The 12487-nt window shown below is 49.0% G+C and overlaps 2 protein-coding genes across 2 annotated transcripts; one reads left to right on the top strand and one right to left on the bottom strand.

The window, feature by feature from the left end:
- The first annotated feature begins 17 nt into the window (after positions 1 to 17).
- NELFE (negative elongation factor complex member E) lies at positions 18 to 6159 on the top strand. Its single transcript, XM_079148554.1, has 11 exons — positions 18 to 154; positions 591 to 673; positions 2153 to 2222; positions 2317 to 2462; positions 3155 to 3229; positions 3336 to 3373; positions 3551 to 3888; positions 3998 to 4142; positions 4294 to 4348; positions 4582 to 4684; positions 5985 to 6159. The coding sequence occupies exons 2-11, from the start codon at positions 599 to 601 to the stop codon at positions 6080 to 6082; spliced, it is 1143 nt and encodes a 380-aa protein (XP_079004680.1). The 5' UTR covers positions 18 to 154; positions 591 to 598; the 3' UTR covers positions 6083 to 6159.
- On the bottom strand, positions 5643 to 12288 carry CFB (complement factor B). Its single transcript, XM_079148544.1, is given in 23 exon segments — positions 5643 to 6457; positions 6459 to 6512; positions 6804 to 6853; positions 6927 to 7059; positions 7147 to 7191; positions 7193 to 7248; positions 7433 to 7509; positions 7619 to 7772; positions 7968 to 8085; positions 8204 to 8268; positions 8271 to 8300; positions 8877 to 9014; positions 9090 to 9191; positions 9471 to 9602; positions 9915 to 10053; positions 10360 to 10496; positions 10589 to 10690; positions 10891 to 11064; positions 11172 to 11357; positions 11719 to 11782; positions 11784 to 11897; positions 11899 to 11951; positions 12041 to 12288. Coding segments are annotated over 23 exon segments (2289 nt in total). The 5' UTR covers positions 12105 to 12288; the 3' UTR covers positions 5643 to 6355.
- Positions 12289 to 12487: the final 199 nt, after the last annotated feature.

The raw sequence follows: 12487 nt of genomic DNA on the forward strand, positions 1-12487 counted from the left end.
CTGGAACAGGAGAAGGCCGGGCGGAAGTGCCTGCTCCTCCGCCGCCTTGGTTACCGCGTTCTGAGCCCCTGCTACGTCATCGCTTAGAGCCCGCTCTCAGCGGCCAGCGCTGGCGCCGCCCGAGACCGTGGGGCTCGGGTTGCCGCCCCCTCAGGTAAGGTCTTCTCCTCACTCCTAGCCCCTTTTTTCGGAGCCCCTTCTATTTTCTTCCCCCTTTCCATGCACTGAGAGCGCTGCGGGAGTTCAACCGCCTCCTCTGCTGTCCAGATCCCACGGTTAGCCATACTACCTCAAATGGGGATGGGGGGTCGGGTGTCATCACCTTGGTGACAGAGTCAGTGTCTTTCCCTCCCTGGGCCACGTGCTACCCCAAGGCTCTGGTGTCTGTGATCCTTGGAGACAAGAGGGAATGCTGGTTGATACGACGAGCGGGAGCTTGGACTGCAGCCTCGTTTAAACAAGGGGTAGAGAAAGGCCAAAGGCAAAAGTAGGCAGGCCTGGAAGGGTGGGTTGGAGTACAGGGTGGACGGCGTGAGAACCCTGGGTGGTGAAAGTGGAGAAAGATGTCTTGGGCCCTGCCCTTGAACCAGGAGCCACCATGTTGGTGATACCCCCCGGACTGAGCGAGGAGGAGGAGGCTCTGCAGAAGAAATTCAACAAACTCAAGAAAAAGGTGAGGGAGTGTGTGGGGGCATATCCCAACCTTTCAGATTCAGCACTCCAAGAACACCTGGGGTGAGTGTGAGGGTCTGGGGGGGGGGGTTGTTCCACTTCATACCTGGAGACATCACCTCTCCATATAACTTCAAAAGGTGGGCTTTCTCAAGTCTTGGTGTGACTTTTTCCTTTTTCTCTGCATTCTTTCGTGGAATTATCATCTTTTCCTGTGGCTTTTAATACCACCACACTTGAGGCTGGTGATTCCCAAGTCTGGATATTCCAGTTCCATCTATTGCCTTACCTATAACCTTCAGATACCAAACTGAAATTATTATCTTCCTGTCTAATCTAGTTCTTTTTCTTGCTCTTTCACATAGGACTGACTATATTCAACTCTGGTGTATTTAAACTCAAAAATACCATCTCTGACTTCTGCACTGTTTGCAGAGCCAAACAGTTGTCTTCCCCACCCCACCCCCTTTTTGAGATTGGGGTCCCACTATGTTGCCTGGGCTGCTCTCCAATTTCTGGGCTCAAGTGACCCTCCTACCTCAGCCTCCTGAGTTCTACAGGCACACACCACCATATTCAGTGGGTCAAGTCTTCTTGATTCTTCTTTCAAAGTAATTTCTCTTGTTTATTCATTTCTGTGAATTTCTTATTGCACACCTTTGCAACTAGGCTGTTGGAATGGTCTCCTTTCTTTTTTTTTTTTTTTTTTTTGGACAAACTTATTCACTCCTATTAAAAATCCATTGACAATTCTAAATTCTATTTCCTGTCCTTCTCAAAATTCATAAGTGATTTCGCATTATGTGTAGAACAGAGTTCCAAAACCTTAGCTATCTAATCAAGCAGAACTGTTTACTACTTAGAACGCATTCCCCGAAACTGTCTTTTCTCTGCATCTTTGCCACACTGTTTTCTTTGTCTAAAACACCTTCCATTTGTGTTGGCTTAGGTTCTACTCAGAGCCTTGTTTAATAGCTGTGTAAGCATCAGAAAGTCTTATTCATATTTAGCTACAAGTAATCTACCTCTTTTATTTATTCTTGGCATTCAGTCTAGTCATTTTATCTCCTGGACTGTTAAGCATAGGAACTGTTAAGCATATTAACTTCTGTTACAAAGTCATGTCTGGACTTCATTTAATATGTAAGGAATGGGTAGGTAAAGCCCCCCACAAAGGCTTGTAGGCTTTTACTTATTTGCATCTTATGTGCTGGGTCTCTAATACATGACTGATTCATTTTCTTCAACTTAAAAAATGTGAGACTCTGGAAAGCTTCTGGATACCATGATTTGGTTAAGTATTGCTGGCATTGTAGATGACTTGGGGGATGAGATATGAGAGGCAGGGCTGCCTCAAGGCACCACTACAGGGGCACCATTTGCATTGTCTTCTTTAAGAAAGGTGTCCCTGAAGTGTTGTACCAAGGGGCCTTGGGAAAGGACTTGCCCTGACTGATACCTCTCTTCTCACCATTCACAGAAAAAGGCATTGCTGGCTCTGAAGAAGCAAAGTAGCAGCAGCACAGCCAGCCAAGGTGGCGTCAAACGCTGTGAGTAACAGGAAATGGAGAGGATTAGAAGTGGGCAGTGTGGGTCTGATCTCTGCCACAGCCAATATAATGTCTCTTTCCCTCACCACTCCAGCACTGTCAGAGCAGCCTGTGGTGGACACAGCCACAGCAACAGAGCAGGCAAAGCAACTGGTGAAGTCAGGGGCCATCAGTGCCATCAAAGCCGAGACCAAGAACTCAGGCTTCAAACGTTCTCGAACCCTAGAGGGGAAGCTAAAGGTGAGCACAAGCAGGATTGTTCTTGAGACCTTTGATTCAGAGAGCATCCCTCCAAGTTAGAAGGGAGATAGGATTAGGGGAAAAAATAATGCATATTCAGACATGGGCAAATTGCTGTACCATTCTGAGCTCTGGGTTGCTTTTTCTTTTTTCTTTTTCTTTTTTTTTTTTTTTTCTTTTTCTTTCTGAGATGGGTCTCACTATGTTGCCCAAGATGATATGGAACTTGGGCTCAAGTGATCCCACCCCAACTTCCCAAGCTAGGACTATATGCGTGACCCCAACTTCCCAAACTAGGACTATATGCGTGATCCACCACACCTGGGAAGACCTTTAAGGTTTCTTATTTGTAAAATGAAAAAAAACTAGATGACTCCTATGTTCTTCTCCATTTTATACATTATGTGATTCTAATCCACCTAGGGTTAGAGCTCTTAAAATGTGTTGCTCCAAGAAGTTGAACAGACTGAAAATGTCATCAGGTTCAAGAAAGGTAGCAGTTAAACCAGGTACTTTACATGTATGTTAGGTCACTTATTTTAAAAATTTCACATAATCAGATAAGAATTGTATGTAGCATTAAAAGAAAAGATCAGAAGTCAAGAAGAGAGTGAAGGAAGAGTAGCCCCTCTGTCTCATGGTTAGGCAGCCTCCTGTTCCAACACTGACATAGGCTTCTACCACCTCTTCAGGACCCTGAGAAGGGGCCAGTCCCTACTTTCCAGCCCTTCCAGAGGAGCATATCTGCTGATGATGACCTGCAAGAGGTAATGGTTCCCAATTTGCTGTCCCTGAGCTAGGGATTGAGGAAAACAAGCGACCCACATGCCAACAAGTAGGAATCATATTAACTATTCTTGGTCTCTCTTTCAGTCTTCCAGACGTCCCCAGAGGAAATCTTTGTATGAGAGGTTAGAGAACTAGACTGGGTCCCACTTGGTGTGGGGGTTGGTTGCCTAGTCCTTGGGAGGGTTAGGACTGGAGTGAAAAAAAAAAAAAAACAGGTTGTGGAGGGTGTGTTGAGTCTCCACAGGGCCTGGGAGGAGAAAGAAAAGGCCCCCTTTGAACCATACTGTGTTTCTCCACAGCTTTGTGTCTTCTAGTGATAGGCTTTGGGAACTGGGGCCAGATGGAGAAGAAGCAGAGGGCCCAGGGTCTGGTGATGGTCCCCCTCGAAGCTTTGACTGGGGCTATGAAGAACGTAGCAGTGCTCGCTCATCAGCCTCCCCTCCCCGAAGCCGGGACCGCAGCCATGAGAGGAACCGGGACAGAGACCGAGATCGGGAGCGGGACAGAGATCGAGATCGGGACCGGGAGCGAGACAGAGACCGGGATCGGGATCGAGATAGGGATAGAGATCGAGACCGAGACCGGGACCGGGACCGGGACAGGGATAGAGACCGAGACCGAGAGGGCCCTTTCCGCAGTGAGTGATGTTGGCTGGCGGGGAGAGTGATCTTGGCTCAGACTTGGGTAGGGCCCACTAAAGTGGAGGGTGAAATGAACTGTCTTATGACTGATTTCTGATCCCAAAGGGTCGGACTCGTTTCCTGAACGCCGGGCCCCTCGGAAAGGGAACACTCTCTACGTGTATGGAGAAGACATGACACCCACTCTCCTCCGTGGGGCCTTCTCTCCCTTTGGAAACATCATTGACCTCTCCATGGACCCACCCAGAAAGTAAGGATGGCCACAGGGCATGATAAGAAGACCTGGGATGTGAGGCCTATGGGAGGAAGCTGCCCTGTTATCAGCAGCCTGTGAGCACTGAATTTGGTTGGGTCCAGCAGAGCCCAGAGCCTTCTACTGACTCTGTTTTCTCTCATCCCAGCTGTGCCTTCGTCACCTATGAAAAGATGGAGTCAGCAGATCAGGCCGTTGCCGAGGTTGGGACTTCCCAGACCTTTTCTTCCCATCCCTTCTCCAGTTTCACGTTTTCTCCATAAAATACTTGAGAGCCAGGAGGAAATTGGTTCCTTTTGACAGAAAGTCTCTTCCTAGTCACACAGAAAAACTTTTGTTCTCAGATCCTTATTCATCTAGTAACCCCTGGAACAACTCCTTTGATTGGTCTGTAATGTTTCTTCTATTCTCTGTACCCTACCATCTTCTGCTACAGCTCAATGGGACCCAGGTGGAGTCTGTACAGCTCAAAGTCAACATAGCCCGAAAACAACCCATGCTGGATGCTGCTACTGGCAAGTCTCTCTGGGGCTCCCTTGGTAAGAATGGAAATCTTTCTCATTCCCCCCACAACCCACCCTTTTTTGTTCCCTTGCACATCCCTGGGTTCCTTAGAGGTGGTAATGGTCAGAATTTTTATGAGAATAAAAAGGAGAATTGCCAGGCCCTCCATCAGCAAGGATTAAGGGAAGGAGAGAAAAGAATTGAAACTGACTCCCAAAACAGTGACTGGAACAGGGAAGAAAGTGGGAGCCAAAATCAGCTTAGTGAGGGAGATGAACAGCTCATGAGACTTGTAGATTCTGAGCTGGAGTACCGCAGACTTCATGAGAATTTGAAATTAGGATTCCAGAACTCAGATGTGGAGTGAGGAATGAAAATGGATTGGAGTCATTTGCATTGCTACAAAATGATGGTATCATTAGGAAAACTGATTTTGGAGAAAAAAGTGACCCAGGACTGGTTTGAGGACTATTCAGGGAATATGTTAGAAAACTGGACTGGGCTCCTTGTGTCCCCCATGTCCCCAACAGTCCTGACATGTTAGTTTGAGCAAAGTTAGTTTCAGCAAAGGAAACGAGATGTGTCCATGGCACTAGGAACAGCACCAGAGGCCCTGGGCCACTGAAGCCAAAGGACGCAGACTTTAAGAGAGAGAAGCAGTCAGTGATGGCAAGATTCAAAGAACAAAGAGAATGGGAGCTGGTGTGGAGGGATTCACTCCAGTCCTCAAGTAGTAGGGATGGAATCCTTGAATGGGGTGAAGAGAGAACCATGTCTGGTGAAGGAAAAAAGAGAAAGGGAGAGAAAAGGACCAGAGGCTCAAAGGAGTATGCTGAGAGCCAAAGTTTCCCCCTGAATGAGTTCTGGTGGAGCCAGTAGCATTTCTCACTGTGAATGACCCATTTTACCTGAAAATAGATTTTCCTGGGAAGGAAGTAAGCAGAAAGTAGGATTCAGATACTAGGAAGTATTCAGAATCAGTCAACAAAGGGCTACAGAGATTTTCCGATTTTTAATTTTTGATATATTGACCAAAAGTAGTAGGTTAACATCATTCACATGTCTCAGTAATGATAACTTTTGAGGATTTTCTAAGAACAAAACATTCATCACAATAGCCACATGCTCTACAATAACATTGTAAACTCTCCATGGTGATAGGTTGACTACAACCAACCTGAGGAGGCTAAGAGGAGACATCCATCCTGGCCACCAGAGGGCAGCATGAGAACTGGACTTCCTGGGGCCAGAGGCCAGAGCGAGGTAGTCAAGCTCTGGGCCTCAGGTCTGACCCATGATCTTCAAACCTTAATTGTTACTCTTCTCCCTCCCTAGCTGTTCAGAACAGCCCTAAGGGTTGCCACCGGGACAAGAGGACCCAGATTGTCTACAATGATGATGTCTATGAGGAAAACCTTGTGGATGACTTCTAGGGAATGGAGCTGGATTCCTTGTGCCTCATAACACCCCCAATGCCGGTCTCAGTAAAACACTGAGGTGGAAGCTCACACATCTTCCTCAGCCTCTGGTTTTTCAGCCCTTGGGATTGGGGTTAAGCCTTTAAAAACGGCTGTCAGATTGTATCTCAGTTGTTAACAACATGGCCAGTACACATCCCCCACTCCTTTACCCACAAGGATCTGGAACACAGTTATTATCGCAGCTGTTTTAATTTGATCCCATGTCCCTTTCCAGAAGGAAACCCCTCATAGAAAACCCAGATCCTCATCTTTGAGTTTCTCCTTGAGCCAGGGCAGCACTTGGAAGAGATTGACGTGAAAGTCCCGGGCATGAGCAGGTACCTGCTGTTTGCATTCTGTGGTCTTTGCAGACATCCACTACTCCCCAGCTGATCACACCAACCTGCAGAGGTGAGGGGATGCCATGTATCATTTCATCCTAATGCAAGGAAGCATGCCTGTCCCTGACTGCGTCTGAGCTGATCCAAGGGAATGAGACTAAGTACCCAGCTCAACCCTGTTTTCCTTGCTTCACAGGCCAGGCACATGACCCAAGTGGCCAGTTCAGAAACTAGCTCTAAGGTGAGGCAGGCTCTGTCCTGTTACCAGCTACATGCAGTGAACTTTTCTGCTTTGGGGTCCATGCCAACCACTTGGCATCTCCCCACAGATAAGAAAAAGAGCAAGTACTCACTTGAATGAAGCGACTCCTCTTGTGAATAATCAGAGGGCCACCAGAGTCACCTGCAGGAGAAAGAAGCTTTAGGGAAAGGACTGTCGGGCCTCAGGAACTTGCAACACAGCCACTCTCTCTCACCTTTGCAAGTATTTGGGTCAGCGTAGGGATATACCCCTCCAGTGCAGAGGAACCTGGGAGTGACAACCTCTGAGATGTCCTTGACTTTGTCATAGCCTGGGGCATGTTGAGCATCTCTTTCACAACTGACTTTCTGAAGGGCAGCATGGAATAGAAAGGGATGATGAACAAAGCTGACTTAGGACAGGCCTGGAGGACCGTGGGATTCCCCCTGCCTCACCTTATCCCCATTCTTGATGTAGACTTCCTTCCGAGTCAGCTTTTTTCTGCTCCTCAGAGACAAACATTGCTTTGACATCCTTGACAGGGAGCAGCTCTTCCTCTGAACAGATGGGCAGACCGGGTCACTGTAGTTCCCCCCCTCCAACCCCATTGTCCCAGTCACTTAACAGATGTCCTTCAAGACCTTCCTGAGCTAGGCATCACTTGCTCCTATTACACTTCCCCTCCATGTCCCACTTGTCTCCTGGAATCTCATCCTTGTCCTGTCCCAGAATATGCCTTACTGTGTTGCTGGCAAGTGGCTGTCTGAGGGAGTCGCAAAGCTCGAGTTGTTCCCTCAGTGCAGGGCAGACAAATGGGCCTGTTACAGAGGTGGGGTCAGTCAGGAGCAACAAATGGCCTGCCCTGCACCCCAATCCTCCAGCCCACCTTTCCCAGCCTCCTGTCTTCAGGGACCCAGATGCTCTCACCTAAGAGTCTCACTGTACTTCAGTTTACTCTTGAGCTTGATCAGGGCAACATCATAGTCATAAAATTCAGAAATTCCTTGTGCCTTTTTCCCATTGATGTTGTATTTGGGGTGAAATAGGACTTCTTCTATCTCCAGGTCCTGTCTCTTCCCTCCTGATGAAGGAAGAAAGGGCACCACTTCTCTGTGGACAGCCTCCTGCTTCTGACCCAGAGTCATCCCTGACTTCTGGTTTTCCCCACCCACAGTTGGTCTAGAGGGAGGGGCTGCACCAAGAACAGGCAGAGTTTGGGGTGGTAAGGAAGTGGGCGATGTGGCTGGAGCTCAGGGTCCATCTTCTGCTTCCTTACCCACTCTGACCTTGATTGAGTGTTTTTGGTCATCCACAGTGAAACAGTGTGCTGCTGTCAGCACAAAGTACTCAGACACCACAGCCCCCATACAGTTCTCATGTCCCTTCAAAGGGCGCTGGGAACAGAACAGTGAAGGGGGGAAAAAGTCTGATGTGAATATTTTGCTCTTCCTCTACCGTCTTTGCCCCTTCCACTTCCCCTCCAAGTTCCTACTATTAGGACATAGTGCTTACAGTGACTGAGATCTTGGCCCTGCCATGGTTGCTTGTGTAATCAGTACCTTTCCTGTGCTCCCAAACATGCCGCAGAGGCCCAGAGACTTGGTTTCATCTGGCAGAAAGGAATATGTGATGAAAACTGGGGACACTTCATCCCCAAGTGGCAGTAGCCATTTCAAAGGGATTCCTGCATTTCTATGGGGAGCAGAAGCCCACATGGAGAAAAAGGCTGAGGGCATTGTTTCATTATGTAGGAGACAAGGAAACACTGTGGTATGGTGAAAGACCTTGGGACCAAAAAATCAGAGACCCTCTTTTCAGGCCCACCTCTTACTAGCTTTCTGTCCTTAGTGTCAGTTACCACATCTGTAAAATGAAGTAGAAAGCTCTGATGTTGCTGTGATTCTAAGATCAGGAAGTGGACAGCGGTGGGAAACATGAATAGTGACATAGAGGAATGAGGAAAAGGCTTCCAAGGGCGGGCTGCAGCTCAGTGGTAGAATGCTTGCCTACATGTGTGAGGCCTGGGTTCCATCCCCAGTACCAGAAAGAAAGGGAGGGAAGAAGGAAGAAAAGGAAAGGCTTCCAAATTTCTAGGGCTTGAGGGATAGAGGGAAATGAGCAACTTGGGGGGGCCTGAGGGGAATTGAATTTCCTAATGCTTCCTTATACTTTTTTATCTTCCTACCAATCATTTGGTAGAAAACATCCTCCAGATTTTCCATGTCCTTGACTTTGAACACATGCTGCTCATTGTCCTTCTTGGAAGCCAAAGCATTGATGTTTGCTTGGTCCACCAGAGGCCCGACCCCAAACACATACACATCTAAGGGAGGAAAAGGCAGAGTAAGAGTTCAAGCCCTGAGAAAGCAGGATCTTGGGTCTTGGGCAGGTTACTCACCCAAATAATCCTCTCTTAGGTTTTTGCGATCCCTGCCAATGTCCAGCAAGTCCCGGATCTCACCAATAATAGTGACTGGGTCCCCACCCATGTTGTACAAGCCTGCAGAGAAGACAAGGACCATGTGAGTGGGAGAGGAAAAGAGTCAAAAAGATAAATTGGTGAAGGCAGTGACACATGGCTGAGTAAGCAGGTTGGAGATGAGATAGAGGTGTCAGATCATACAAGACCTTGGGGAGAAGAGTCCCACCTTATAAAGGGTCATAGGAAAGCTCAACAGCCAGCTATGAGCAGTGTTTAGGGCCCCATCTCTAGTGTTACATGTGGTTGTGAGGGTCACACTGGCATGGGAAGGTGGGTAGGAAGAAGGTCCCTTCTGACCATCAGTCATCAGGATGATGACATGGCGGGTGCGGTTCCAGCCTTCAGGGGGGACATCTCCTGCCCAGTTCATCATGTTGTACACTGCCTGGAGGGCCCTCTTGGTATTAGTCCCTGTCTTCAATTTGTGGTCTGTGGAAAGGGAAAAAATCATCACCTCACCATCACGCCATCCTTGAGCCTATCAACAGATCCCACATCCTTCATCTTTGTGAGTTATCCCACTGACGTTGCTTTGACTACAAAATAGCCCTATCAGCCCCAACAGGCTCCCCACTAATGCCCATAGCCCAGTGACCCTGCCATCCATCTTTAACCACAATGTATGGTCCCCTCTATCTTCCTCAACATGAATGTTCTACGCCTTCCCCACAATACCTCTGAGCCTTCTAACCCCTCTAACCCCACAGTTAACCTCACAGCTTCCCTTGCTTAACCTCTGACCTTCGTAACTGATTTGGTTGAGTTTCTCTGTGACCCAGTCTGCATCGCTGCTCTTTGGATCAGACACTCTGATAACAACTTTGGGTTCTGTAGCATATGTCACTAGACCATATCTTGGCCTCACCCCATAACTTGCTACCTGTGAATGAGAAGAGTAAGGGGTCATGGCATTCAAAGTACAATCCTATAGTTGGGAGAATTCAGCACCTTTGCTGGGACAGGAAGACCATAGTAAGAGACTCAAGGCTGAAGTTCATGGAGGAAGCTGTGTTAAGCATTAAGATACCCTCACCTTAAAAGGAAAGAACAAACTAGGACCTGGAGACTTTTCTGGGATGCTGTATTCAGAGGGACTGGAAGCACAAGGGAGTTTACTCACTGCCTTCACTGGAAGGGCAGTGAGGTCCAATCAGGGTCCCCACATTCAAAGGGAAGGGAACTCTACCTTCTCAATTAAGTTGGCAAGACACCTCTTGGCTCCTGTGAAGTTGCTGGCCCCAATGCTGTCAGATCCATCCAGCACCAGGTAGATGTTCATGGAGCCTGAGGGATCCAGGACAATCTTCCGCTTCTGTTGTTCCCCTGAACGTCAGCAGAGAGACTCAGGCTGAGGGGTGCATGGTTCCCCTGCAACTCCCTCCATTCCCTGCCCTGCCTCCCCTCTCTGCTCAAACCTGGGCTGTGCCCATCCTCAGCATCAACTCCTTCTATGGTCTCTGTCAGGGAAGACAGGAAGGCTTCAGCCACCTCTTGAGGGGTGTCATACATGAAGGTGTCTGGGGGAGGTCAAAAATCAGGTCAAATATCTGGAAGATCAAGGACACAGTGACCAGAAAAACAAGATGATGGGTTTCTAAGGTGAGAAGGGCTTGGAAGTGGGAAGAAGTGAGGAAGGAGCTAGGCTGAAGAGAGAAGGAGATAGTGCCTTGGTGTGGGAACATTAGGATCTGACGTGGGAGTCCAGATCAAGACTCACCTTGGCAGGAAGGCTCTGTCCCACTCCAAGATCCACCTTCCTGGCATTTTCGCTGCTGAGAGCCACGCAGGGTAAGCCCCCGGCTGCAGTGGTAAGTGACACTGTCTTCAAGGCGGTACTGGCTTCCCACCTTCCTTGTGCCAATGGGGATGCCCGGGTTGGGGCAGTACCCCGCTGCAGAGATCCAGAGGGCAGATCAGAAAACAGTTGTGATGCCTGTTCCTTGGAGATGGACATGTAAGGGAAAGAGTAAGGTCATCAGGAGTGGGTGGACTTCTTACCTCCATCATCACAGATTGCTGTTTGCCCATCCCACCGGCCATTCATTTGGCAGGTACGATTGGCAGAGCCCCGGAGAATGTATCCATGGTAGCAGTGGAAAGAGATCTCATCACTCACATTGTAATAAGGAGACCTGGGCCAGTAGTACCCATTCTCAAAGTCCTGTGGTCTTGGGCAGCGAATCGCTTTGGGGAGGAGGACAAGTAAAAGTCACCAAGAGGGAAGGTCTGTCTTCAGGGTATCCCTCGTTCTCTCAGAGACCTTGTCACTGAGAAACAGCTAGTCCCTGCTCTGCTGGTCTGCTCCCCATTCCTGAGCATTCTCTTTACTGCCCAGGCTGCCTGGCACAGAGCAAATGCTTAGTGAAGGTGAGCCCTCTTGCTTCTCTGCTTTTCACCTGCACCCCTAGGGTTGCCCCTTACCCTGTTCAACCCCATCAGTTTGGCCTCAACACAGCTCTAGTCTCACCCAAGTGCTGCTGACCTTGGCCACCATCTGCCCCATCATCCTCTTTCCCAGCCCATCCCTGTGCTCACTATCTCTAACCTCTGCACTCTGCTTTCTTGACAGTCTTTTGGTCTCGAGTCTGTAGGGCACTCCAGGACCCTGTGGGATCTGCAGGTGCGTGTCTGTACAGGGTAGGGGTAGAAGCCAGAGGGACATATGTACTCCAGGACCTGGCCCTCTTTGAGGAGTTGGAAGGAGCCACCTTTGATCTCTACCCCCCTCCAGAGAGCAGGAGATTTGGGGCTGGGCCAGCAATGGAGTTGTGTTCGTACCTGAAAAAAAGGTTGGTGAATCCTGGCCCTGCAAAAACCATGGAAGAATGCTGGGGGGCAGCAGGAGGGGGAGGGGACCCCTTGCTTACCTCCAGACAAGAGGCCCAAGACCAAGGATACCAGGTAGAGTCGGGGGCTGAGATGGCACCCCATGTCGATAGAAGGCAGGAGAGAAGCTGGGGTTGGGGTCAGGAGGATTTCTCCAGGTTCCTTCTGTGTGTCTGCCTGCTCAGTGTCCAAGCTGAAACTCCAGACTTAAGTCTAATGGCACTCCTGTCCCCACCAACCCCCAGCCTTTTATGCAATCTGTTCTGGCACCCTGTGGCTTGTTTCTGCCTGCCCTATACACATCACTTTCCGGGAATATTCAAGCAGGAGGGGCCCCACTGAGCTGCCAATTGAAGAAACAGAAACTACACAAAGCCCCCACCCTTTCCTGCCCAAGGTCCGGGACTCTCCCCTTCAACACTTTCATGACAGCCCCCAGATTCTCCCCAACAATCCCCAGACACCCTAGCTGGAGACCAGAAAGAGTC

The sequence above is a fragment of the Sciurus vulgaris genome (genome assembly GCF_902686455.1).
Source record: "Sciurus vulgaris genome assembly, chromosome: 7".
NCBI lineage: Eukaryota > Metazoa > Chordata > Mammalia > Rodentia > Sciuridae > Sciurus > Sciurus vulgaris.

Bases quoted from the DNA above. Each gene is read 5' to 3' on its own strand.
- NELFE (XM_079148554.1), top strand. From the start codon at position 599: ATGTTGGTGATACCCCCCGGACTGAGCGAGGAGGAGGAGGCTCTGCAG. The intron at 3,374-3,550 runs GTTAGAGAACTA...GTTTCTCCACAG, and splicing joins AGGAAATCTTTGTATGAGAG to CTTTGTGTCTTCTAGTGATA. The intron at 3,889-3,997 runs GTGAGTGATGTT...CTGATCCCAAAG, and splicing joins CCGAGAGGGCCCTTTCCGCA to GGTCGGACTCGTTTCCTGAA.